The sequence below is a fragment of the Oryzias latipes genome, chromosome 4 (genome assembly GCF_053564925.1).
Source record: "Oryzias latipes strain Hd-rR chromosome 4, Olatipes_Hd-rR_3.1".
NCBI classification, from domain to species: domain Eukaryota; kingdom Metazoa; phylum Chordata; class Actinopteri; order Beloniformes; family Adrianichthyidae; genus Oryzias; species Oryzias latipes.
The window spans coordinates 32,376,686-32,403,085 of record NC_136240.1 but is presented as its reverse complement, the minus strand read 5'-3'; the positions used below and the strand labels follow the sequence as shown (position 1 = coordinate 32,403,085).

The 26,400-nt window shown below is 41.1% G+C and overlaps 2 protein-coding genes across 4 annotated transcripts in view; one reads left to right on the top strand and one right to left on the bottom strand.

The window, feature by feature from the left end:
* Positions 1 to 124: 124 nt before the first annotated feature.
* Positions 125 to 11,881, top strand: LOC101173380 (kynurenine--oxoglutarate transaminase 3). 2 transcript variants are annotated; one of them, XM_011474458.3, is made up of 14 exons: positions 125 to 267; positions 1,755 to 1,842; positions 2,114 to 2,175; positions 2,598 to 2,742; positions 4,442 to 4,591; positions 4,664 to 4,750; positions 5,845 to 5,967; positions 6,039 to 6,159; positions 6,228 to 6,304; positions 8,829 to 8,918; positions 8,989 to 9,175; positions 9,901 to 9,974; positions 10,047 to 10,133; positions 11,481 to 11,881. In XM_011474458.3, exons 2-14 carry the CDS (start codon positions 1,756 to 1,758, stop codon positions 11,535 to 11,537), a joined length of 1,347 nt encoding a protein of 448 aa, XP_011472760.1. In that variant the 5' UTR covers positions 125 to 267; position 1,755; the 3' UTR covers positions 11,538 to 11,881. The 2 variants fall into 2 exon arrangements, with proteins under 2 accessions (XP_011472760.1, XP_004068375.1); XM_004068327.5 differs by having other exon boundaries at positions 176 to 312.
* Positions 11,882 to 15,676: 3,795 nt separating this feature from the next.
* cdh24a (cadherin 24, type 2a) overlaps positions 15,677 to 26,400 on the bottom strand; it is a 25,471-nt gene continuing 14,747 nt past the window's right edge. For both annotated transcript variants that reach the window (XM_011474457.4, XM_020702667.3), the window contains 9 exons: positions 23,685 to 23,866; positions 22,093 to 22,349; positions 21,857 to 21,993; positions 21,655 to 21,776; positions 20,266 to 20,383; positions 19,859 to 20,167; positions 19,527 to 19,719; positions 19,062 to 19,452; positions 15,677 to 17,762 (listed from right to left, as the gene is read on the bottom strand). In XM_011474457.4, the coding sequence (XP_011472759.1) occupies positions 16,947 to 17,762; positions 19,062 to 19,452; positions 19,527 to 19,719; positions 19,859 to 20,167; positions 20,266 to 20,383; positions 21,655 to 21,776; positions 21,857 to 21,993; positions 22,093 to 22,349; positions 23,685 to 23,866 (2,525 nt within the window). In that variant the 3' untranslated portion in view covers positions 15,677 to 16,946. The remainder of the gene's footprint in view (positions 17,763 to 19,061; positions 19,453 to 19,526; positions 19,720 to 19,858; positions 20,168 to 20,265; positions 20,384 to 21,654; positions 21,777 to 21,856; positions 21,994 to 22,092; positions 22,350 to 23,684; positions 23,867 to 26,400) is intronic.

The following is a 26,400-nucleotide window of genomic DNA, read 5'->3' as shown; positions in this document are numbered from 1 at the left end:
TCGAAACTTGTGTCGAGTTTTTTCTCGTCATGACGAGATTAAAGTCGACATGACGACTTTAATCTCGTCATGTTGGCCAGAATTTTTTTTCCTCCCCGTGGCCCTAAAACTCCGTCGTAGTCGGGTCTTTTGTCTGCAAAGCACAGAAATGAATGGCCTTGTGTGCGCGCGTGCACGTGAACTTTAGCATCCAACAGCGCCTCCTGCTGTGTGTGCAAAAAACTATGGTCACCAATTTCAGAGCAACACCCGGAGCCCAAACATTACGTAAGTTGAGGCTGCTGACGCGGGCTTTCCCTCTAAAGGCGCATGGTATGTCTGTTTCCGTCAACAGCTCATAAACAGAAGTGTTGTTTTTTTTTAATTATAATTAAATAATACATTATAAGACAGACTTGGCGGGACCTTTTGACCGTCATTTAGCCTCATCATGTTAGCTTCAGCTAGCTTGTAGTTTAGACCGGCACGAGGCTAACAGAGAGTCACGGTCAGGTTTATTGGCGCATGAATGGACGTAGTTAGATGATTGTAGGCCCAGTGTTACTCATGGCGTTACACCGGTTTAGTTTGGCCCGGGTGATAACCCTTTGCTCGAACTGACATGGTTAGTCAGACCAGCACGATAAACGTCACGCTGGACACGTGGTGCAGCTGGCCCCGCCTCCTGGTGCGGGTTCTCGCCTCAAGGAAATAAAAATGCACAAATGAGCAGTTAGATTTTATACATAGTTGAACTTCTTTTTTTATTTTTAGTATCATTCATATATATATATATATATATATATATATATATATATATATATATATATATATATATATATATATATATAATGAACAATTAAAGGGGCTTTGAAGGAAGAAGAAAACCACAATTCCTCCTATTTGACTATCAAAACAAAGATGACAACAAAGATACTAAACACAAAAAGAGCAGATTAAAAAGGGGAAAATTAATGTTTAAAAATATGTCTGCAATAAAACAACCAAAACAATGATTAAAAGAAGGAAAAGTAACAGCAGAACATATACTAATACAACTAATAAACAGATAAAATAAAGGATCTTAGATCCTGAGGAACAATAACAAACAGGTTTAGTTCATTTGAGTAATCATTCTTTAAAAAAAAACAGCCCCTGTTTAATAATTGAAGCATTTTTGGCATTTCAAGTTAAAAAATGAGAGTTTCCTTGTGTCTGTCAGTAACGGCCTGGATTACTCATCTGACCTCCTTAGGAAAATATGCAGTTTTATATAACAGCAGGAAAACTGGACTTAGGATAAAGTAGAAATTTGACCACAAAAAAAAATGTGATCACAGTTTTTATGTTTTTTTTTTCTTGAAATTTTACTGCAGTGATGTGACAGCTTAACAGTTTTTAGTCTTCAGGAAAAACTTTCTGCTTTTGCTAGAAACAATAAAAATGCATCACACAAATACTTTTGTTTTTAATCCACACTTACTTATGTAACGTTATCCAATGAAAACCGGTTAGGTTTTAACACAATAAATGACTTAAAATGGAAACAACTTGTTGTCTTAAACATTTTTCTTAAACTTTTTCACTGCTTACAAATGGAACATGTAAATATGTAGAGGTGAAAACATGAAAAAACACATTTATTTTACATAAGTTGAGCTCATTAGGTGAATGAATGTGGTAAAATGAAAATGTGCTGTAAGGAAACGGAGAATCAAACGAGGTCAAGGCCTTTTCCTCCAGTAACCGTTAACCCTCTGCGTGTTTTTGTTCAGCATGAACTTTGCTTGGCATCTCCTGAACGGCTCCAAACTGTCACGCCGCTCAGCTTCATCAGCCTGCAGAAGAAGCTTTACCTCACAGGTAAGTATCAGCTTCTTTTCTAACCGTGTATTGGGAGTAAAAGAAGCAAACGGTAGGGTGTCACGCCGTATTGTACCGTCATTTGTGTCGTCATGTCATGGTGCAGTGGTGAGTTCTGTGTCCTATTTCTCCGTTAAAAGCATAAATGAGTGTTTTTGTAGAGTCCGTCCCAAACCTGTCCTTTAGATATTCCCTCCTGACACGACAGAGTAGACGTGCACAGTTGCAGGACTTTAGGGCACAGACTCAGCTTTGTGTTGTCGTGTTGCAGCGTGTCATGATGTCCCGGCACATTAACGCCAAAAGAATCGCAGGCCTGGACAAGAACGTCTGGTTAGTGGACTGTCATTTGTTTTCAGTAGTTTCAAAAAGTTCTGAAATGAGGGCTTTTATTTTGTTTTGTTTTTATCGTTTGACCTGTGGTGATGGACACTCATTGTTCATCATGTCCATATTGTTGATTTATTTCCTTTCCTATCAGTTTTCATCAGTTTTTTATAAAATGATTTGAAAGCTCCATATTCAGTTCATAATTACTTTAGTCAGAAAGTAATTGTAAATAGTAAACCAAAAGCAATTGAAGTAATTGAAAGTTATCAGTGACTATTGTGTATTTTTTTAAAAATCATTTTGTATTTATGTTGCATTTACCGTAAGTGATGTTGTGTTGACATTTGACAGTATGAAGTGTGTAGGTGCTGGTTTAAGATGGTTCCATCACTGCTCATCAGAGACGCTGTCACGTTTCACCACAGGGTGGCGTTCACCTCAGTGGCGGCGGACCCATCCATCGTTAACCTTGGCCAAGGCTACCCAGACATCCCCCCACCCTCATATGTTAAGGAGGCTCTGGCGAAGGCGGCGTCGGTGGACCGCATGAATCAGTATACCAGAGGCTTTGTGAGTTCACGCTCTTTGAAGCAGGGAATAATGGGTAAAATGTACAAAACTGAAAGAAAAAATGTCTTTGCTTTAATCTCCTTTGACATTAAATTGATGGAATTAAAAGGTCAAAGGTCATGATGTCATGGGATTTTTAGTTAGGTGTCATGACTGTAGGGACAGAGGTTGGTTAAAGGGCCTGACTCATGCTGTTCTTAAGCCTTTCAGAGTAAACTATATCCATGAGTATGATAATATATTCATTACCTTTAAACGCTAAAGAAACGCCGTTTTTTCAAATATGACTTATTTTTGCAGCTCAGTAAGACGCCTGGATCTCTGGGGCCGCCTGTCAATCCTTGCGGGTGCCGCCCATTTCGGCCTCAGCAGCGCGTCTGCGTTTTACCTGCGAAAACAAAAAACATCCAAACTTTTGCAAATACGGATGTGCAGATTGTGCAAAGAAAAGGAAGCTGTTTTTGAAGATCACCGCTAGCTCCGCAGAGAAAGCGGGTGTTAGCCTGGGGGCGGGGCTGACAGCACAGACTCTTCCTGGAAGGGGCGGTTCCTCACTTTGTGACGTCACAATGTGAGAACCCGATCGTTTTCGTGGGTTGGGTGGGACTGAATGAATGGATTAAAACCCTGCTTTGGGATTGTGTTTTTGCCTGCAACTCAGAGGCATTTTTCTAATGAACTCTGCAGAAACTAGAAAACGACTCAGGTATTTTAATTTTGTCTGAAACCTTATAATCATAACTAAAAGACTACTCGGAACACTTAAAGGCCCACTCTGATCTTATGACTGTCTTCTTTAGCCAGAATCACAAAACCTGTCCTTTTTTAGGACATAGTTTCTGCAGAGCAGCTGTAGTTCCATTGGCACAGAGTAAGCCTGACACTATTTCCCATCATCCCTATGTTTACACTTTCTTCTGATAGCTTAAAACCTCTCACACCCCCAGCGTAACATTACCGGTGCAACAAAAATGGTGATCAATATCAGATCTATCCAGCCGTACAGTTTAGATCCAGATTCCAGCTCAGAGCAGGAAAACAAAGACGTTCATGGATCTTTTTGTCTGACAGTGGAGGATCAGAATGGAGCAGAGCAGGGAGCTGTTGAGGGATTTTCTACATCACACCTACAAGCTTTTTCCAACATTTATTCATCTGCTCCTGATTGACTAAAGAATTACTCATAAATTTTAAGCTTAATCCTTCTTAGATATGTCCTCCATTATCAGAAAAATGCCACAAGAACCTGTTTAAAACACCAAAAACACAACTTTCATTGGAGTGGATGTTTAAAGGCTCATAGGATAATTGAAGGGTAACTAAGGATGTCAGTGCAGCGCCAGACACCAAACTCCCTCTACCTGACTTAAGTGGAAAAATCAAAAAATATGAATAACATCGACCTGCTTTAGCGAACAAATCAAACTAACTTGGTAAAAACAACGCTCAGTACAACAGAAAAAATCTGCTCCAAATCCATACAGAGCAGACTCCTCCTCCATGTGTTGGTTCATTTATTCGGCTAGTTCTCAGGAAATGTCAGGTTAAACTCACCTTGCAGTTTTACCCTCATTTCCCTTTCTGTGGAAACGCGCTCCACCAACACATCACGGTGAAACGTCACAGAGGATCCTCTGAGGCTACCGTCCCCGTCACGTCTGCCAGCTGGGCCTTCACAAACGCTTTGTCCTGTTCCCAGGGTCACCCATCTCTGGTGAAAGCCCTTTCCCAGGTGTATGGAAAGGTGTGCGGGCGTCAGATCGACCCCTTCAAGGACATCCTGGTGACGGTCGGGGGTTACGGTTCCCTGTTTAGCACCATGCAGGCCCTGGTGGAGGAAGGAGACGAGGTGAGGACTTGAGCGTTTCTGCGGTTTCTTGAGTTTTTGCCTGTTAAACGGATTGCTTTTGTTTTTTTCTAGGTCATCATAATTGAGCCTTTCTTTGACTGCTATGTACCCATGGTGAGAATGGCAGGAGGCCAGCCGGTGCTGATACCTTTACGGCCTGTAAGCCTGACTCCACTTATAATTTCATTGTTATAAAAGTAGAAAAGTACATAAAATACATGTAAAAGGGGGAGAACAAACACAAAAATGAATGAAAGTGTAAACCAAAAAAAGCCTCAGACTGAGTTGGGATTATAAAAACAATTCATTTTCAGTTGAGTTCATTATTGCAGCGACAGGCTGTCTCAGCTGGAAACTATTAGAATTAAAAATGCTTAAATATTTACTGGCAATAATAAGACACTTTATTTATATGACACCTTTCTGGACACCCGAAAACAAGCAGATAAACAAGGGAAGCCTTTCTAAAAAAATAACCCGTCAAATCCATGAAGTAGGAGTCTAGATGTTTTAAGGTTGTAAAAGTTTGTATTCACTTTTGTCAGCCAGACGTGAACATTTTCACGCTTTTCGGTCTTGTTCAACACCGTCATAGAAAAAGAAATCCAGGATTACAGAATGAAAACAAAGATCTGATGTAAATGTGGCAAACTGAACGCAGGAGACATGGCACAGATATTAACGAGGTCAACAGCCAATCAGGACACAGAACACTGCGCTGCATAAATAAATGAACAAATAAGTCATGCCCAAGTACCCGCTGGTTCCAAGACGCCAAAAGACTTCTATAGAGAAAAAAAAACAGCAGTTACTCAGTCATTATTTTAGTCATAATAGCAATTCTTGCTCTGATACCTTTTTAACATGCTGCTGATAGTTCAATTTTTGTTTTATAATTTTTATTGCAAGTTATTTAGGTTATAAACGGACCAATCAGATGCCGTGGTCTCACATCAAACGCTTGAGAGATTTCGTGTAGCCCGTCTTCACATGGAAAGGGTGTGGACTTCATAAATGCTCAATTCCGATTGGAGCGGGTGGTTACCATAGAAACGCTGACTCAGACCAGCTTGAATCAATCACTGCCAAGTGACGGTGTCTGGCTCCCGAGTTGACTTAATTTGGTTGGAACCGGACGTAAACCATTTTCCCTGACGGCCACTGATTCTATTCAAGTGGATTTATCTTAAACTCATGTTCAAGAGATAATAGATACACAAAACATCATCATTTTTATTTTTGTCAAATCCTAGAAGCCTGGAAAGATTCCAACCTCAAGCACCGACTGGTATCTGGATCCAGACGAGCTCTCCAGAAAGTTTAACTCGCGGACAAAGGCGATCATCATCAATACTCCCAACAATCCCATTGGGAAGGTGAGCACACAGCTGCGCCTTCATCAGCTCCGCCTCTCCCCCGTGTCACATTCCTTTTTCTCTTTCATTAGGTTTTTACCAAAGACGAGCTGCAGGTGATCGCAGACCTCTGCATCAAACACGACACTCTGTGCTTCAGTGACGAGGTGTACGAGTGGCTGGTCTACAAAGGACACCAACACGTCAAAATTGGTATGTTTTCCCCGTGAGGCTTCTGCTGGTGGAGTATCTGCGTTGCACTGAGCCTGTTTCTTCTGCAGCCACTCTGCCTGGGATGTGGGACAGAACCATAACTATTGGCAGTGCAGGAAAAACCTTCAGTGTCACTGGATGGAAGGTTAGGACATCTAGATTAACTGTCGTCCACTAAATCAGAAATATGTAAAAATATGAAGGTTTGGACCATTATTGTCACGACTTTTGCTGAACTGGTATGATATCTAACCTATCTGTGGTTTGTTACAGGAGCTCATGGTGTGAAATTAAGTGCTTTTAACTTCCAGGTTGACGCTCATGAGGTTTTAAATTTCCCCTTCTGTGAATTGACGTCATAGGAGTGATAGCTGCTCTGGGGTCATTTCTATCAAGCTGAATATTTTTGTTGTGTTTTTGACACTTAAGTGGTGCAAAATTAGATATGTGGGGGATCTGCAGGCTATCATCAAATCCTAGCTCAGGGCTCCAGAATGCAACCGAATTTTTCCAATGGTGCTCCTAAAAATCATCTATGGTCGTACGGTGCGCCCTGCCCTCCTGAGAAAAACAAACAAGAGATGCATCATTTCAGCGACTCTGAAAGTTTGTGTGAGCAGGCGCAACACAAGAATTATGTTTTTGTTTATGAGAATGGACATCTAAGGCGTTCCGTTTGGGTGCGTATTATTTAGGTGTCACTGCAGCATTACCGGTGTTAAAGGGGTTAACTACGGTGGCCCTGGAGTTCAAAAAACATCATAAAGATTAAAACAACATTTAAAAAAAATAGCATAAAATGTTAGAAATCAAAACAAAATTCCCAAAATAAATGAATAAATAAAAATGAATCGTATCAGAAGACAAAAGTAATTTCCAGACATTTAAACGAAATGTTAAGAAATGGAGCAAAGAAGAAACTGGAAAAGGTAGGTATTACTGCTGATTGGATGATGACCTCACTTCAGAAGAAGGTTATTTGACATGAAGCGCCTTAAACTACAAATCTGAACGCAACTTTAATGAAATCTTTATTTACATTCTCTCCCGCTAGCTTACAGCCTCACACCCCATACCTAACATTAACGGTTAAATAGAGATCAACATCGTAGATATCCAGCCGTACAGTTTAGATCCAGATTCCAGCTCAGAGGAGGAAAACAGAGACGTTCATGGATCCATTGATGCATCTGAATGGAGCAGAGCAGGGAGACTGTGGCGCGTTATTTGCTCCATTTTGAACAAAGACACACTCGGAAACACATTTTTAGTCTTAAATTATTTTATATATATTTCCTCCAATATGAGAAAAATGCTACGAAAATGTATTAAAAACACCAAAAGCACAAATTTTCATCGGAGCGTGACTATAAACACCAACTTTTTAAATATAATTTATCATTATTGTAGTGATGTGTTTAAGAAGGCGGGTGTGCCAAACTTTTGTGGTGGTGGACCTAAGACAAAAGGTTAGGCGCACCTGTGCAACCAGTGCAGTTAGTCTAGAGCGCTGTAGCTTTCACCACGTGTTCCAACAGCTGTCCAGCTTGTTTGTCCGGCCTATTTTTGTGAAAAGTGGGTTTGCAAACATCGTGGCCGAACAACAATCATGGAGCTGAGCAGCTGGTTTTTATTGGTGCAGTAAAAAACAACGGTTTAAGTTTTAGTCACTGAGAAAATGCAGCCAAGACAGCTTCTCAAGTCTTAAGTTTGTCTGAACTAGGCCTGCACAATATACCGCAAATTTATCGTTATCGCAATATCAAGCAGTGCAATATCCATATCGCAAAAGTCAGCAAAAATCGCAATAAATGGTTACCTTAGATGTGCTAAAACAATCCTATGGCAGCTTGAAGCATTTAACGAATCAAATAAATCCATTTATGCATTTGACCAATCAGATGAGCCCTTTCATGTTAGATGTTTTCCTCCTATGTCAACGAGGGTCATTTGGAGTATAATTTTTAACCTGTTGCAATGAAATGGTAATGATGTTTTTGGTTGTTTTGCTATTTGTTTATATACCGCAAATTATATTGTTATTGCAATATTGATCACTAACATCGCATATCGCAAGTTTTTCTCATATCGTGCAGCCCTAGTCTGAACTGAAAATGTTTCACACAAACAGGAATCAGAATAACTTAAGCTTTGTCAAAAAATAATAGCAACAAATAAAAAGTTGCAGAAATTTGCAACACTGCCGTTATGTGACTGAAACACGGAGAGGTCTGAGGTTAACGTCGGCCGCCACGTTTGCAGGAAAAACAACCAGCGTCTGGATTCATGCAGAACCTGAACCGCTCCGTTTACATGGAGGAGCTGATGTTGATCTGCATGGCGACGAACACGTTAAAAGTCTGATGCGCATGCGTGCACGGTAGCACACAAAACCCCAGACTGAACAAAGGCAGCAAGTAGTGATTCCCTGAATGTGTGCATGTGGTGATGCATTCAGGTGTTACTGACATGATTATAGGATTATCACTATTACAGAAGACTTAGATAAACCTTATAGTTTAAATGAATCCTTTCTCATTTGCATACTTTTTCTGAAAAGAAAAAAAAACGAGTTTTTCTGTTTTGTTTTCATTCAAGAGCAACTTCCTGTTTCATTTGATTGACAATTTGAGTTTCCAACACTTCCAAGCTTCTTGTGTGTCTTCCAGCTCGGTTGGTCTATTGGACCAGAGCATTTGATAAAACATCTCCAGACCGTCATGCAGAACTCCTTGTACACGTGTCCAACCCCTCTGCAGGTGAGTTTGTAGCAAAGCAATCAGAGGAGGCGCTCAGAGAGGGTTGACCCTCCCACGCCGTTGTCTGCAGGAGGCCGTGGCTCAAGGTTTTCTCTTGAACTATGAGATGATGGGTCGGCCCGAGTGTTACTTCTCTGCTCTTGCTGAAGAGCTTGAGGGAAAGAGGGACCGGCTGGCCGCCATCCTGCTGGAGGCCGGGATGACTCCGGTTGTCCCAGAGGGGGGGTACTTCATGCTGGTGGACGTCACGCCTCTGGGTGAGCTGTTACGGGGTCTCCAGCACGCCTTATTATTTGACCACTATTTTGGTTGGTTTAATAGCAAATGAGGTGGGTCCAAATGACCCGTCAGTCGTGGTAGATGATCTTTTATTTTGAGTTACGAGTGTTTGAAAACCGAGAGGCTCGTGTGTCACAAGCGATGAGCATCCAAACCTTTTCTGATATTTTCAGACTGTTTCACCATTTCTTCTGAATTTTGACACAAATACAACATGAACATTAAAATGAAACAGTCAATTAAAATCTGTATTGAATTGGAAATTGCAAAATGTCTTTTCATTTCAGTTTTGATACCAAAAACCATGAAAATTTTTGGATTCTTCATACTGAAATCTAAATGGTCAAATGCATTTTCAAATTACAAATTGAATTGAGAATGAAATATTATTTTGAATGAAGGATTAATTTAAAGTATAGTTCTGTCTTCTTTAAACTGCTTGTTTTCCTAATTATTGATTCACTATCATTAAAATAGTTTAAACATAAAAAAATGCTCACATATGAATATTAACACTAGGTTTTTTTCTACATAAACTGTGACGGTTTTGTCTTTTTCATTTGCTAATAATAGTCATCAAAACTCCAGAGTTCCTGTTTCATTCATTGATAGTAGACGATAAAAGTCTCAGAAGGCGATGGTTTCATGGTTTAGAAAGAGTCTGGGTGCCAAACTGTCACATATATTTGGGTTTTTATTCCAGGTCAGGACTTGTCACTGATGGCTGAAGATGAAGCTTATGACTACAAGTTTGTGAAGTGGATGATTAAGGAGAAGGTGAGTTTCTTTGGCGTTTTGCCGCCGTTTTCTTTCCCTGTCCTTTTAACCATGATAACTGTCTCTCTGCAGAAACTGGCAGCCATTCCAGTCACTGCTTTTGTAGGAGAAGACTCCACGAAGCACTTTGAGAAATACATTCGCCTTTGTTTTATTAAGGTAAGATGACAAGTCTGAGGAGCTGTGTAGTAGTTTGCTCTTTTGTGGTATTTAGTTATTTTATTAGAATATTAGCCCTCAGTTATTTTCCTATTATTAAATTGTCCTACACTTATTTTTATTCTGTTTTAGTGTTTAGAAAATTTCACACTGTGGATTTGTTTAGGATTGTTTTTAAGTAAACTATGTATTTAGCATAAAAGAACTGCAGTTGTACGTGCTCTATCATTTCTAAACTCTCCATTTGCTAAAATACCATTAAAGGGCAGAAAACATTCAATTACATTTGCTGAAGAAATCCTAAAGAAAAGGATTTAAACAATCTTCAGGCTTTTTTATGTGAAAGCCATTTTCCACTACCTTATTCTCCCTAATATAATAAATTAATCATCTGGATGCAGCAAAACAAAACAATGTGAAAAGTGCTGAGTGAAGTACAGAGCCCTGTGGTGCTCCCTCAGTCTTTGTTTTCTAAATGCATTATTATAAGACATTATTGGCACAATGTGTCATTTTTAAATAGATAGATCTTTATTTTTCATTGTCACAAGTACAATGAAATTAAAGGTGCATTCTAATTACCGGTATCGTCCTGACTAACAGGCCTGACTAAATAGTCCAGTTAAACCGTATTTAAATCCACCAAAAACTACAATTCCCAGAGTTCCACCGTTTCACATTTGGTAGCATTAGAAAAAGCCGAATGTCCTCTGTAGATCCCAAAGGGAGTTAATTCAGTAATATCCAGTGGTTGGGAGACACTTCCAAAATTTCCATTACTGGTAGTCAGGATGCATATTCATTATGGGGCAGTGCTGCAGTACCACCTAAAACCGCTAGTGGCCACTCTTCTGATAAGTCACACTCTCTGACTTTAAACTCAGGTATTTTAGGAGAAATCCAACAGGATTGAATCACAGAATATCATGGAGAAAACCTCCATAGTTTCTGCATAAAATATGGGGTGTGTGTTGGCAACAGTCTGGGGATACGATGCGTATCCTAAACCGGAACACATTTTCTTTTTTTTTCTTTTTTATATGACTGAAAAAAAAACTCTACCTGAATATCAATACGTCAGTCATTTTAATAAAATTGTAAAATGCAGTTTACTTAATGATCACAATGTTAAACATATATATAAGTTGCTTTTACCCAAGCCAATTCATTGTGCTTTTATTTTGGTAACTTAAAATAAATAAAGGGAACTGTCAAAAAGTATTTCGACGACAAAATGTATTTCAGTATAAGAAAAAAAACCGAATGACTACCTTATCGCTGAATGAGTATTTTTTTAACACCCCTAATAAAAACACTGATAGAGATGTATATTCTGATCTCCTGCAGCAAGACAGCACTCTGGAAGCAGCTGGAAACATCCTGAGAAACTGGAGGAGAGTCTGAGGAGAAATGTTGAGCTGAAGGAGTCCAGCTTTACTGCTGAGTATCTGCAAATCTGTTTTATAATCAAAAAATTCAAAATGACTTTTTAAAGCATTTGACTTCAAAGGGAGGTGAACAGTGGGCTTGATTTGAAATGAGACTTTAATCCAAAGTTGTTGGTCTTTTGAAATCAAATGCTGGTTTGATCCCGAAAAGATGATCTGATGGACAGAGTTGCTGTGTTCCAGCTGATTGTCTCTGCTGGCATTTATTTAGAAATGTTACAGATGTTACTCATCGTGGTTTTTCCATGTTTGCTTCCTTTCCAGCACTTTTCAATAAAACGAAAATCATTAAAAACTAAACATCATTTTAGAATTCTTCGTTGTCCTTTTGCTGTGCCCCACAGAGAATCTGCTAGTCCTCACTCTCACCAACCGCCCTCCTTCACTACATCCATGAACCTCCTCTTTGGGTTTCCTCCTCCCTGCTTTCTCCAACCTCGTCATCCTTTTACCAACATCACCACTGTTCCTCCTCTCAACGTGTCCAAACTATCTTAGTCTGCTTCCATGCATTGATCTCCAGAACATCTACCATGATCTGGTCCTCTGATGGATTCATTCCTGATCCATCCTCATCACTCCCAAAGAGAACCTCATCTTCATCTCTGCTACCTCCAGCTCTGCATCAGAATCTAAACCAGTGATGTCCGACTCCAGGCCTTGAGGACTGGCATTCTGCTGGTTTTCAGAAATGCTGTCTAATCTGCTGCTGATTCTTATCTAGATCAGATGTCATTTGCCAATCAGACGATGCGTTGGAAAACATGTAGGACGCTTGGCCCTCAATGCCTTTTGGTGCTTTAAACCAACATGCCAGCTCTCTCCACAGACTTCTACGCCTTTCCTTTCATTCTTGTTGACACTCTTTTAGTCACACATCCCACCTGAAACCTGTTCCACCTTATTTGCAGGTGCCTCTTCCCCTTTTGTTGACCCTCAGTTCTTAAAAGTCTTCCACCTTCTCCTCCTCTGCTCCCTATAGCCTCACCACTCATCTTCACTTGGTCCCATGTATACCCAGATTTTGTGTCTTCTTGCAGCTTCCTTCCTCTCCTTTGCAGAGCAAACCTCCACCCCTCTAGATGTTCCTCCACCTGTTCTCTGCTCTCACTTCAAATCACAGTGTCATCTGCAAACATCAGGGCCCACAGAGACTCCTGTCTAACTTCATTTCATCAAAGTGACTTTGAAAGAAAAATTTAGTTTGAATTAAAAACATTTTTTACACCCCGACACTTGTTGAACTACCATCCTGTAGTCTGTAGTTTGGATGTGGGGTCTTTTGTCTGTTTGGTTGTGTATCACCTTCTCAGAGTGACCAAACTGGAAGGCTTAATTCACACAACAGGTGGAAAAATGATTTCCCTTTTACTGAAAAACAGAACCCTGGCTGTAAAGGACCAAATGCTTTCTTCAATTAAATCATTTAATTAATTTATAAATTACAAAACATTAGCGTTTATTCCATGCAACTTGAGAGGATGATTTTTTTTAACAACAAATTTCAAACAATCATATTTGCTCTTAATTTTTGCTCTTTTTTTTTACTGTGTTGTGCTTCTAGTGTGTTAAGATGAAACAGAATAATAAAGCTATAGTCTGTTATTGTGCTTGATATGATTGAAATATTCAGTTGATGGTAAAGTTTCCTGACAGGCCCTCTGAGATTCAGTCAAAGTGATAAAAACTGAATAAAATCTGATCAATTATTCAATTTTTTTTTATGAAGTAGCTTTTAGTGCTATAATCATGTACAGACTTAGACATGATCCAGATCAGAGAACAAAGGTTAGCTCTGTCAGTCCCTGCCTTTTTAAGATGGCTGTTATTCTGGATTATTTATGTGCTGCTCCATTTTAATTTGATGTTGGTTAACTTACACTAGAGGGAACGGTGGCAACTCTTAAAATGATGCAGGTTTGGATGAATCATTGAAGGCCTTTTTTGAGCCGCTGCTTCTCACCGTTTGACGTCCTCCCCTTTGTTTTCACACATTGGGTTTGCGTGGAGGGGCGTCACTGCTGCTGTTTTCTGCTCTGCAAACAAAACAAGTTCAAGTTTCATATTTAATTAGGTTTTATCTCCACAAACGTGTCATCAGAAAATAACAGGGCTGTGTTGCTGTAAAACAATAATTGAGGTGTAATTTCCTCCAGCCTCTGCAGTAACATTAGAATTCATTTGAAATTATTTTTTACAAGAAATCAGATAAATTAAACCCACAGCCGACATTTTTTCATTAAATAAAAAAAGCCGAACATCAGGATTTCTGACTAGATTTGGATTTTTGAACTGCTCCGTTTTGGCAAAACGTTAGCCTCAAATAAATTGAAGAATCACCTCATATTATGGTTTCCTTCAAGTCCTTCAGATGGCTTTAGGTGGATCCACATCCTGAAGAGTCTTCCTCTGGTCAGAATGGATCCTTAGATGAAGCAATGGTTCATTATCAACCATTATTCCTCATCTTACTTCATTCAGGCTGAAACAGCCTTACATCCTTTGCACAATGATGTCTCTGCTTCTTTGATTTTGCAGAATTACTGAAATGAAAAACGGCTCCTTTTCCAGCCAAGCATGACTTATGGAACAACCTGAAGGGACGGTTTTCTGCTTAAAAAAAAGGGAAATTATCCCAGCATGTTTGTTTTTCTCTGCATCTACAGTCTAATATTTTTAGTGCTGATGCTTTTCTGTAATCAAGTCTTTTATTTTCAGTTTTTTAGCTGGAAGGAAACGGACTTGAATTAATCTTGGATGCTGGTGAAAAAATCTCTGGTGAAATGAAGCGCTTTTCCGCTTCAGAATGCAGTCTGACCAAGGATTCTTTTTTCTGGAATTTTTGCCCTTTTTAGGTGGTGGTGGTGGGGTCATTTAGAAAATAAAAATTCCCCATTCGTGCAACTGCTGTTGTTATTGCGGCAGCTCAAACACTTTGTGATGGACTGCAGGATAAAAACGAGCCCCTGAATCCAAATCTCACCAGCAGGATTGAGCGTTTTATCATCTGAAGGTGTTTTCTGAGATGATCTGTCCTGAAACATTCCTCATGGCCAAACACACAAGGACAAAAGCATCCATAAAGTCCAGCTACGCTTTCAAAACCTATGTTGACTTATGATGAACAGCTGCTCACTGCATGAAACCATCAGCAGGATCCTCACAGAATCATAGACGGTGGTTGCAGTCGCTGCGGTGCTCTGAGGCTGTTTGGGGTCTTTAAAGTCCCACCCGAACATCTTTGATTAGTTTTTTTGATATTTACAAAAATACTTGTTAATCGTTTGAATAATAATTTTCCTTTTTACACACTCAATATGGTCATTTTTGAATCTTTTCAAGGTTGTGTGTCCATATTCTTGTAGCAGAGACAGAGAGAGAGAGAGAGAAGCTCTGCATGGAGAGGAGCCAGTCGAGGTGGCTCAGGCATCTGGTTCAGATCCCTCCCTGTGGAGGTGTTTCCTGCATGTCCCACTAGGCAGATTCCCTGGGGAACACCCAGGACACGCTGCAGAGACTATGTCTCCTGGCTGGGAACATCTTGGGGTCCCCCCCAAAGGAGCTTGAGGAGAGAGGGGGGAAGTCTGGGCATCTTTGCTTAGACTGGTCCCCTCGTGACCCGGTCGTGGATAAGCAGATCGACGGATGGAAATCAGCTCACTAAAGGCCGTGTGGATTTAGATCAGTGCTTTTTCTTTAAAGTTTATTTTCTATGACCAGGAGTCCTGGAAGATTAAAGCAAAGTGTTGGATAAAACCAGAAGAACTCTCCAACATTCGACTGCCTTTCTTCATAAAGCCACTCCGTCAGATGAAACCTCTCAACAGTGATGTCATACTCACAGCCCATCTGAATCTGAGCAGCATGTGGGAAGCTGGTGCTTCTCCTGAGTCCCAAGAATTCTCAGCATCTGTCAAAAACTCCCGATTTCTGCTGGACAAAAAAAAAAAAAATCAGCTGAGGATTACAGATGGTCAGGATTTTGGATATGAAGAGAGATTTAAAGTAGGACTGGGCAATAGGGCCAAAAAAGATAAATCATCATTCTTTTCTTCCTCCCTTTACTTGCTTTAACAAAAATGACAAATAACAAAATATATTTCACTTTTATTTGAACATCACCTTTGGAAGATGGCCTGAATACAAAGTGCACCTAAATACAAGCTGTAAAAATGTTTGTGAACTATTGCACGTGTGTTTGGTGAGCTGCAGCTGGCTTGAGCGTTTCGCACAGAGAAACACGTCGACGGAGCCTCTGCTTCAGGTGTTGAAATTCGCCGTCCTCCCGCTTTTCATAGCAGCAGCCTTCAAACAGATATTCCAGCGTGCGGTTTGCCATAGAGAATAGCGTGAAACAAAGGCCCAAGAAACCAGAGAGCTGGAAAAAATAAAATACAGATTTTCCCCAAAAACAAATCTTCTTAAACAACAAATTTAAATTAATCGATCAAATCGATGTATCTAATTTAGAGTTAAAAATGGCATTGTGCACCACTAGGGCGTTGTTTGGACTGGCGTCTCCACTGTCAAGTCATTACAAAAACCTTGAGGGTACTTTTGTCTGAAAATATCAAACTGACTGTTTCACTTTTTCTAGATTTGAAGGGAAAAGGCAGTTCATATTTCTGCCTGTAGGGGGTGCCTTTGGGCTTTATTGCTGGCTGAACAGAGGACATGAACATGCAGCTGGATGGCTCAGTTGGCTGGGTGAAGGGCTTCAGAGAGCTAAAATATCCAGTGTGGGTCCTAAGGCAAGACCCTTGGTGCTGCTGCCTGAGTCTCCCACAGGAAGGGCATCTCTCGGCCAAACCACCTTAAGTCAGTGAAAGCTGATTCACCGAGGTGACCCTGTCAGGGCTGAACATCACAACATTTTGAACGGGAATTTGCGTAAAAACAGAACTTCCTGTGTGCACACTAAGACAAACATACAAAGTAAGAACCAACAGTTGATGTTTATCTACACGTGGATGTTATTGGCACTTCTTTACAGTGTTTTAGGAGGATATGAACGGCTGTGTGGACATTATCTGTGTGACTTCTCCAGTTTCTTAAGGTTGTGCTAATCATCATTTATCAATGGAACATATGACAGTTCATTTTTGATGCAGCTCACATTTTCACAGAGCAGCTCTTGGGATCAAATAAAAACAAACAAACATTGATTTTATGTCTTCAGCTCAGAGAGCCCGAGTGCCTTATTAGCATCGGCTCCAGTGAGGAAAGCGGCAGCTTCCATAAGCGTTTCCCAGACACGCTGCTCTGCAGATGTTCAGCATCCTGGCGGCTGCCGGCAAACTTCCTGGCAGGGGCAGAAGAATTCTGCTGTCAGAGGCTCCGTCTTTTTCTTTCACTGTCAAACTTACTAGAAGTCCCATCTCTGCTGTCCTTTTCCTTGTTCCTCAGTCTGTTCAAGTGTCGCCCCGTGTTCTCCTCCCTCGCTTGCTTGAGTGTCTCTCTCCTTCTTCCTGTCTCTGATGATCTCCAGCAGCCTCTGAAACTTCTGGTTCAGCTCCTCCATCCCTCCTGCTGCCTTGCCGTTGTCCTTCTCGCCGTCGCTCTCCAGCGAGCTCAGAGATTCCGCCCTTGAGTCGCGGCCCTCAAACTCATAGGTCTGCAGCGAGTCATAGGGAGGCTGCGACATGTCAAAGGTGACTCGATCCAGACGGATGTTGAGGAGCTCCTCCATCCCGAGAGGCTGTGGGACAGCGGTCTCTGCCGTCCCAGGTTGTGCCTCCGCTGGTAAGCCGTTGTTCTCAGTAGACGTGCCGGCGGGAGGCGACGGCGAGCTCCTGTCTCTGCTCTGGAGTCTACCGAGGCTGAGGAGCTGCACCCCTGCAGAGTACAGGGCGCTGCCGTTCATGCAGGTCTCCATGCTGCTGGGGTTCAGAGAGCCCACGATGCTGTACGAGTCTCCTTTCAGGTAGCAGGGGGCGTTGGCAGAGCTGATCTGACTGCTGTTTGAGAAACTCTGCTCTGAGATGGAGGGAATGGAGCAATCGGTATCAACGTCGTCCGCTGTGCAGCTGGTGGCTCCAGTGCTGATCTGAGCGGGGGGCGAACCGGGCTGGGCCTCCTGTGGGCTTGATGAGAAGCTGGTGTGACTCTGGCAGGAGGACTCGTGGGTCAGATCGGCCGAGGCGCCGGCTGCTGTCGCTTCTGCTCCTGCTGCTGCTTTCATCTGTGCAGAGGAGGAGGAAGAGAACACGGCGTGGAGTTAAACTGCTGAGCAGAAACACAGTCAGACAGACAGAAGATACTCAGCAGAAATGAGCTCATTGGGTTCTGATAATTATTCCTTCACTTCACAGTAATTAAGGGAAAGAAATCATAATCCAGTCATTGTCTTCATTTAAATGTTGCTCTAAAAGCCTCCATCCGTTCTCCACGGCCGTGAACTTGACATTTGTAGCCTTCAGCAGCCGTCCTCGTTTAGTTTCCACCGTTTTTATCTTTTTTGCTTCTTTTATTTGTTCTTTAAGAGCACTTCAGTTTTGCTTCATAACGTCTGGAAATATTACCATAACATGAGGAGGATCTACATCCATCCAGACTGAATCACTAAAGATCAAAATCGTGTTTTTAACGTGTTCTTGTTTCCTTAGTCCTGCCGCTCTGCAGTAGCTATGTCCTAAAAAATAATACATGATTTTTAGACTTTGGCTTAAAACGGCATAATCGTATTTTAAAGACCAGTGGGAACGCTTTGACAACAGATTAAACGATAATCGGAGAGAAACTTTGACACATCTGTGCAGTTTGAGAACGTTTGAGTTCATGCAGGTTTAGGATTATCTGAGGTGAGACGTTCACTGGTATAACAGGTTAAAGTACATTTAGTAAACATACTAATGTTGATGGAGAGGTGCACTCAGCTAGATATAATAACTGTCCGTCATCATCAGCAGGAGAGGTTTTATTATCAGGTCTCCATGGAGATTTAAAAACCTTTATGTGACTGATGGTGAAGATGTTCTAAAAAGATTATTTATTTTTTGATGAATATAAAAATGAAGAATACTCATCCTAGAAACAAAATTACCTGCTACTAAATTATGTTAAGAAAATAAGTCTTGATAAATAAGGTTAATATTTTAAAAAATATATATATTTTGCAAGAAAAAAAGCAAATTTTTCTTTGAAAATATTTTTAAAACTGATCAAGTTTTGATTAATAAATTAGGGATTCTTCTATAAAAAACGATTTTTACTTTGAAAATATTGTACTTTTTAAAGGAAAATAGATTAACGGATCAGATGAATCCATACTGCGGTTCCTGAGTGAAGATGGATTTGAATAAATCCATTTTTGATAAACTCATCCCTGCAGGTTGCAGATATTTGATATTGACTGAGCTCCTGACAGACGTGGGACTGCGGGGCTGATGGAGAACGTCTGCTGCAGCCGTCATGGCCAAACCAGACACATAGATAAAACACTAATCTCTTTTTACAGGTTTCATCAACAGGAGCTTCTGACCTTGGCTTGGTTTCCGTTTGGGCCAGCTGTGTTAGCTCCACTGCTTTCATTACTGCCTGCGACTCTGCTCTTTGCCAAATGTTCTGCCTGAACGCCACGCAGGCCCGCCTCGGCAGGGCGGTGCAGAGGCTCAGAGGTGCTCTGGTTGGGGGTGAAAAGGGAATTGCCTAAATGGCCGCCTGCAACCCCTTGAGTCAGTCGGTTCAACTGGAAGCCCGCCTCCAGCGGCCCAGCTGGATAATCTCGGAGAACAGGCAGCGCGTGCATGCCGTAGCAGAGGCGTCCGTACAGGGGAGCGGAGCCGGGCCGCTGCTGAGGGCCCAGGCCGGAGCGGGGGTGAAGGCTCCAGCTGAACCTCCTGGCTCTGGGCGCATTTTGTTGAGTATACCATCTGTGACAAAGAGATAAACGTCAGCGAAACACGCACACGGCCACAACCACTTTGCCATCTTTGGGACAGCTCACATGTTGCTGCTGTTGTGCGTGTGCTGCATCCGGTGCATGCTTTGCAGGGCTGTAATGTCAAAGGCTGCGGTGTCGGCCTCCCCTCCCCCTTCATCATCGTAAGATATGATGTTTTCCCTGACATCATCCTCCTCAAAGGGTGAGTGGGAGTCTCGTTTCTGATGGCGCAATGACAGCGAGAGTGCACACACCACTGGGGGGCAGAACACAGGCACAAGAACACATGTTCTTCAGATGTTGCTGAAACAACTGACACAACTGCTCAGCGTCGTTCAGAAGACAAAACCTTATTTTTAGCATGTCAGAGACTTCGGAGAAACGACCAAACCTACCCAGCAGGGTGGTGACGCAGGCCATCATGGCCAGCAATGTGACCAAACTAAATATGAGAGACGGGGAGGCAGACGGCACAGGCAGACAGACCATGTGTCTCTCCCATCTCCTGTCCCTCTGTCTGCCCCGATCCTCAGTCTGCATGCCCCCTTGCAGACATGGACAAATGGTCACAGTGACAGTGCCAGTGTTGGTCAGACCCGAGGCCCCGTCACGCAGAACCACAGGCACGTAAAGGGTGAGCAAAGAAGAGGAGAATCCAGGGAGGGGCTCCAAGGCCGACTGGAGCACCAGGCTGGCTGTCACACCTGATAAAGTGACACAAAGGCACACAAATCAAGCAGGCTGCACAAGCTTGGAGCAGTTTCAGTGTTGGAATTTCTGCACAAAAGGAAAAAACAAATACCTCCAGTTTCCCTGACGGTGAGGTTTAGAGCAGAACTGGACACAGGAGGAATGCTGAAGTGGATGGGGGCGTCCTGCCCTCCCTGGTCCCGGTCAACGGCCCGCAGAACCTGAACTACCTGTTCAAGCAAATCAATTTGCTCTAAATCATTGAAAACTATGGAGGTGAGGGTAAAGATATGTGACATTCCCTTCTTATATCAAACTAATAACAATAAAATAAAAACAATAAATAAAGAAATCTTTATATCTTTATATTTTAACTCCATTTTCTAAAATGATTTAACATAAATGTCTTTGCATTGTTAAGAAAGCTTGTTGACAATATTAGCGTGTTAAAATAAACATACATTAAACCAATCATGGTTTTATTTTTATAAACATGGATAGCAAAGCAGTTTTATGAACCAATGCCAAAATACCTGCATATTTCAGTATATGCAGGTATACCTGCATATTGCGGTATATATATATTTAAACCCGAATCTGCTTAACAGTATAGAACAAAATATAGCTTTTAGTAAAAACACAAAATATTCCTACTAGAAAATAATTTGCTAAAGTAATTGGGTGCAAGGAGTTCACACAGAAGAAGTTAACACCAGAGCTTTAGCTCCAGTGTTGACATTCTGTCGACTTCAACAACTCTTCAACCGTTTATGCAACTGATATAACTCTGCGTTGATATGCAACACTTTACATTAGTGATGGCTGATGCGATCAGTCAATCTCAAATCCGGTTTTCTCAGCATCAGAACCCACTGATTCATGTTGATGGCACAGACAGTTGAAGGGTCACGGTAGGTCAAAGTGCGTGTCTTATTTAGGTGTCGTCTGCAACATCTCTGGTTGTAAAGGGTTAAACTAACCTACATCACGCTAATCTAAATTGCAGTTACCATCATTTGATCTTAACATCGTCCTAAAGAGCAATCTTTGAAAGTTTTAGACTAACTTCTACTTTTGTCTTAAAAAAAGCAGAAAAACATTTGGTTCGGAATCGTGAGATTGTGCAGCAGTGGTTTTGTTTCAGGAAGTTTATAAAAGTTTCAGAGTCATCTTAAGCAGAGCTACATAAAATGTTTAAGAGCAGACATTTTTCTTCTCTCTTCCCTACTTATTTGGGGTTTTCTAAAAAGAGAGTGTGAACTTTTGCTTCATAGTAACACGCATGCGGTTGTGATAAAGCAAACAGTGCTTCATGAATGAGGCGTCAAACAAAATAATCTTCAGATTCACAAAGTGGACAAACTGAGTTTCTATTTGCTTTTTTTAAAGACAGAGTACACCTCAATGAAGATCAAAATCTGAATATTTTTGAACAGGGCCATTTTTCGAGCACAGGCCTAAACTACCAGTGAATCCAACTAAAAAAAGAAGCACCACAGACCTGACCAGGGGAACTGGAGTCACATACAGATGTTGTGTATTGTCTGTCCAACTCTGGCGCATTGTCGTTCTGGTCTAGTGTCTCTATGGCAACCACAACCCTTGATACAAGGTTTGGATTGTCTGAAAGCAGCACAAAATTTAAAGTCATCATGAAAGATCTCTTCACTTTGACTCCACTTTGGACAGAAGGGCTGCCATACCCCCCTGTGTGGCAACCACTGTGATGTTATGCCACTGCTCCTGCTCCCTATCCAGCTCCATCACTGTGCTGATGAGACCGGTGTCAGAGGCAATGCGGAACAGGGCCTCAGGGTCTGACCCAGGATCAATGGAGTATCTAAAACACAGAAATAGGCACAAAGTAGCAGAAAGTAAAGGACTGAGGTAGCAAGCTGGTACTAAAAAAAAAAGAAAGAGTTGATGGCATAACTGTCACCTGACGTTTGTGCTTTGTCCTGTGTCTGGGTCAATGGCATACACCCGACCAACAGAGCAGACAGGGGGGCAATTCTCAGACACATCGAGATGGTAATACGCCTGCGAGAATTTAGGTGGCTCGTCAGCATTCAACACCATCACCCGCACTGTTGCCTGGTCCTTAAAGGGTCCTTTCCTTATGAAGCGAGCATCCACCACAGGGTTCGTAACTTCCACTGAGAAAGTGTACGAGCTGCGGGTTTCATAATCTAGAAGCTGTTGGATAAAGAATGAGGCAGTCATCAATTCAGTTCATTTCCAGCAGCTGGAAAACAATCAAGAGGCTGAGTACCTACAAAGACGAGAAAGGTTAAAAGGCCTATATAAAGCAAAATATGTTTTTTTTTTTAAATCACCCAAAAACTGCTCTGTTCACGCATTTCTGAGAATTCTTCTAAAACCCTGCCCTCTAAACACCAGCCCCTCCCAATCCACAAAAGCGAATGGGTCCTCACATTGTGAGAAAGATTCTGCGGTCTCAGCACCGCCCCCAGGCTAACACGCACACCTACTTTCTCCATGTAGCTAGCTGATTTCTTAACCTTAACTAGTAGCTTTCTTAACCATGCTTCTTTTTTTCTAAAAGCTAGTCTTTACTTTTAGACTTTCCCAAGCTACCAATAGGATAGCTGATGATGACAAAAGGTTTAGCATTTAACGAACAAAACTGAAAAGCTTGTGTTCTGCAGCTCATCAAGTGCTCAGATTTTAAAGAACCCTGCACTATAGCAATATTACTATGCTACACCTGTCATACTGTGTTTTCATTGACTTTATTTGTAGATGCAACATCAACACTGAGAAGCAATTTGTCTTCATGAAAGCCTGCCATAAAACCCTTAAAGCTGCTGTCTTTCAGATGTACTTGCACAACTGATGCCTCCCTTTCAAATCCAAGTGATTCAGAGGGCGGTGTTAAGTGGGTTAATGAATACAGAAGCATTTTCTTCTAAAAGGGTCAGTCAAAAAGGCGACATTGAAAAACGAGTGAACAATTTGACAATGTTGGAAAAAAAGACCCTGAAAAAGATTTCTTTAAAAAAAAAGTTAAAAAAGTGTAAAATCCTTCAGATAACCTGCAGAACTGTTGCTCACCACAGCTTTCAAAGACTTTAAGAAAGCTTGGCTGCTTGGAAGCCAAAGTAAACCAGGAATGGCTTATGAGTGTTCCAGAGTACTGTACATGCTGATTTTTGAGCATGCAGTGTAATTCATAATTAACTCAAGCTTCTATTCTCACTTGCATTTCCTCTTAAATTAACTTGGATTATTCCTTTGGGATTTCTTTTTATCCTGGCTTTGGTACAGTTTTTGGGGAGCTGAGAAACCAAAGAAGTTCTTTGTTCAGTCCTAATGAAATATTTCAGAGTACAATCATTATGTTTTAATGTCAAACATTGTCAGAAGCCTTTATAGCAAAGAGAAAGGTTTTCTCTGGTTTCTTTAATCCTGACCAACCCAGTTCAGTAGATTATATTGATGCATTAGCATTCATTCATTTTCTACCGCTCATCAACTTCCCCCTGTGTCTGTACCTCCAGCTGATCTCACCTTGTTCAGCACAATGACGGCCTCTTTGTCTCTTCCGGTTACGTTGAACGTCTCTGCTTCCTCTGCGTCCAGGATTGCGAACTCCAGCTGTGCGTTTTCTCCCAGGTCAGGATCGGTGGCAGTGAGACGGCCCACTTCCACACCTGGTGCCGCCAGCTCCGACACAGAGAACGTCCACGCACCTACCAGCAGGAGCACAATGAACGGCAGCGCTGAAAGGATGCTGTTCGGCTTCGTTCTGGATCGAAACAAAGCTGCTGTTATCATAATGCATGCAGCTGCTTTCCCTCAGAAATGTAATGATCGACTTTAGAGCATTGTTCAGACGGTTTTTATATCTAAAGTACAAAAAGGGAAAAATGAGACTACTAGATTTGTGACCTGTATCAACAATCAAAGATGTATATTTTTAAGCACTTTTAAAGTAAAAAAGAGTCTGAAATCTAATATAAAGTGCATAAAATGTAATGTTTATGATAATATTTCTTTCAGTGTCCATATGTGGCTGTGATTAACCAAAATGGTTTGTCTTTATTCCATTTGGTTTGCTGTGTTTTCCAGAACTGAAAAACTGCAGTAGACCAAAACCAAACTGAACGTGATCCTGACTTGTGCAGAGCAGATCCCAACACTTGCAGTAGCGACATGAAAAGGGGGTTATTATTTCAACATAATCAATCACATCACGAACATACACTAAAAAGAAAAAATGTTGGGTATTACAGACCTGTTAGTTTGGTTTTAAACTTTGGTCTTCAAAACAGTAATAATGTAAACCCTAACAAACTACAGTACAGACCAAATGTTTGGACACACTTTCTCATTCAAATGAATGGGAAGGTGTGTCCAAACTTTTGGTCAGTACTGTAAATTATATCACTTATAGAAAAAAATCCACCAAACTGGGATGACATTATAGTAAATTATAGTAAACATTATTGTTCTTTGGACTCCTTTGCTCATTTCTGAGCTGATGTGGTCTGATGTCTCTGACATGAACAAAAAAAATTGTTTTCAGTGTTTAAGCGTAAAATTGTTGGTTTTGCACGTATTTTAGAGTTTCAATTGTATTTAATAAATCATTTTTTGAACACACAAAATTTTTACAGTTTGACGCTCAAAACAGTGAGTGTTGCAGTTGGGATAATGGCACAAAAATCCCTCCTTAGTACGACGCAGCTGGTACTTCTGCATTTTAAGTGTTAAGTAGATCCTGCTGTTAAAACATAGCTGGAGAAAACTGCTGGAACAAGATGGGCAGCCCTTTTTCATCACGTTGTCATCACATCACACAGTTGCCGCGCATCCAAAATGCATTTTAAGACTGCGCTACCCACACCATTCATGGTAATTCCAGTATACCAAGCTTTTCCATGTTAGAAAAGTTCTTTGTTGCAAAGTTAGAAGGATAAATGCGCCGTGACAGACAGTTGTTTCTGTTCCATGGCACTGCAGCTGCTCTGTGTGACGATTGTTGCTCCTACACTGGGAGTGATTTAGATTAAACTGCGTCTGATACTTCATTTAAGCAAATATTAATATAAACAATTATTGAACAACTGTTGCAGCTGTAGTTGTGTCATCGCTTTAGGCAGAAAAAAAAACTATGAATGCAGAAAATGAGGCAGTTCTAGCTGAGGTCTGCATCTAGAAATGGTTTTCTGCACACCTTGATTATTAAAAGGAGTTATTTACCGCTTCCTTTTTAACCTCAATAAACAGCTTGGCCTTTTCTTCATTCTATAATCAGTTTGAGCACACAGTTGCAGCTTACTGGATGTTTTCTAGTATGGCTGGGTGTTTGTTACCAATCATTTCCAGAATCGATTCCATTAGATTCAGCAGAGCCTGGATTTTTCTATACTTTCTATTTGATTTAACTCAATTTTGAATTGACACAGTTTACACATTTAGACATATTTTTATTGAAATACATTAATAATCTATATGTGTTTTGAAAAAAATCATATTAACCTGATAGAGTTCACATACTGTAAAATGTATTGGTGAAATAATAAGCCAATAAGAATAACACCATACAGTTGCATGGTTTCTCAAAAGGAAAAGCTCCAACAAAAAAGTGCAGATCTTTAACATTGTAAAGGCTCTAAATCAGGGATGCTCATGACGTCGATCGCAATCGACCAGTCGATCTTCAAAGACATGAGGGTAGATCGCAGGCCAGCAAAAATAAAAAACCCAAAAAATAAAAGAGTATTTCTAAAAAATCCGTCAGCGAATCAAAATTCTCACAGAGAAATATAAGATTGATTGACATGCAGAACGGCCAATCGGACATCCTCTGATACATACGTCACTGTTTAAATACACTGAGTGTATTCTGTCATCAGAAAGTCGCTACTGGCCCGCGGCACGTCAAGTCCCCAGCAGAAGACTACTCCGGACGACTGGAGGGTTTCGCCCTGTGAGTCTCCTCCTGCTCCATAGTCCCCCCCCCTTTCCATTGCACGCGCTCCTCACGGAGCCAGCAGGCTTAAAAGCCGTGCTCCCCCCATTGCACGGTTTACAGGAGAGCATGACATACGATAGTCGCTGCTTTCTGTTTTTGTAATAAAACGCCTCATCTGTTAATACAAAAGTTTCATTGTGTAATCTTACTGTGTAGCTTTTTAATTATCAGTACATAAACAATGTAATGTATTAATTGTTCATAATACTATGTTTATTAAACAGTATTTTTGTCTCAAAATACCAT

Excerpts from the sequence above, each read along its gene's own strand:
- LOC101173380 (XM_011474458.3), top strand. The coding sequence starts at position 1,756 with ATGAACTTTGCTTGGCATCTCCTGAACGGCTCCAAACTGTCACGCCGC. Across the intron at positions 4,751-5,844 it reads TGCTGATACCTTTACGGCCT|AAGCCTGGAAAGATTCCAAC; the intron begins GTAAGCCTGACT and ends GTCAAATCCTAG. Across the intron at positions 5,968-6,038 it reads CCAACAATCCCATTGGGAAG|GTTTTTACCAAAGACGAGCT; the intron begins GTGAGCACACAG and ends CTCTTTCATTAG.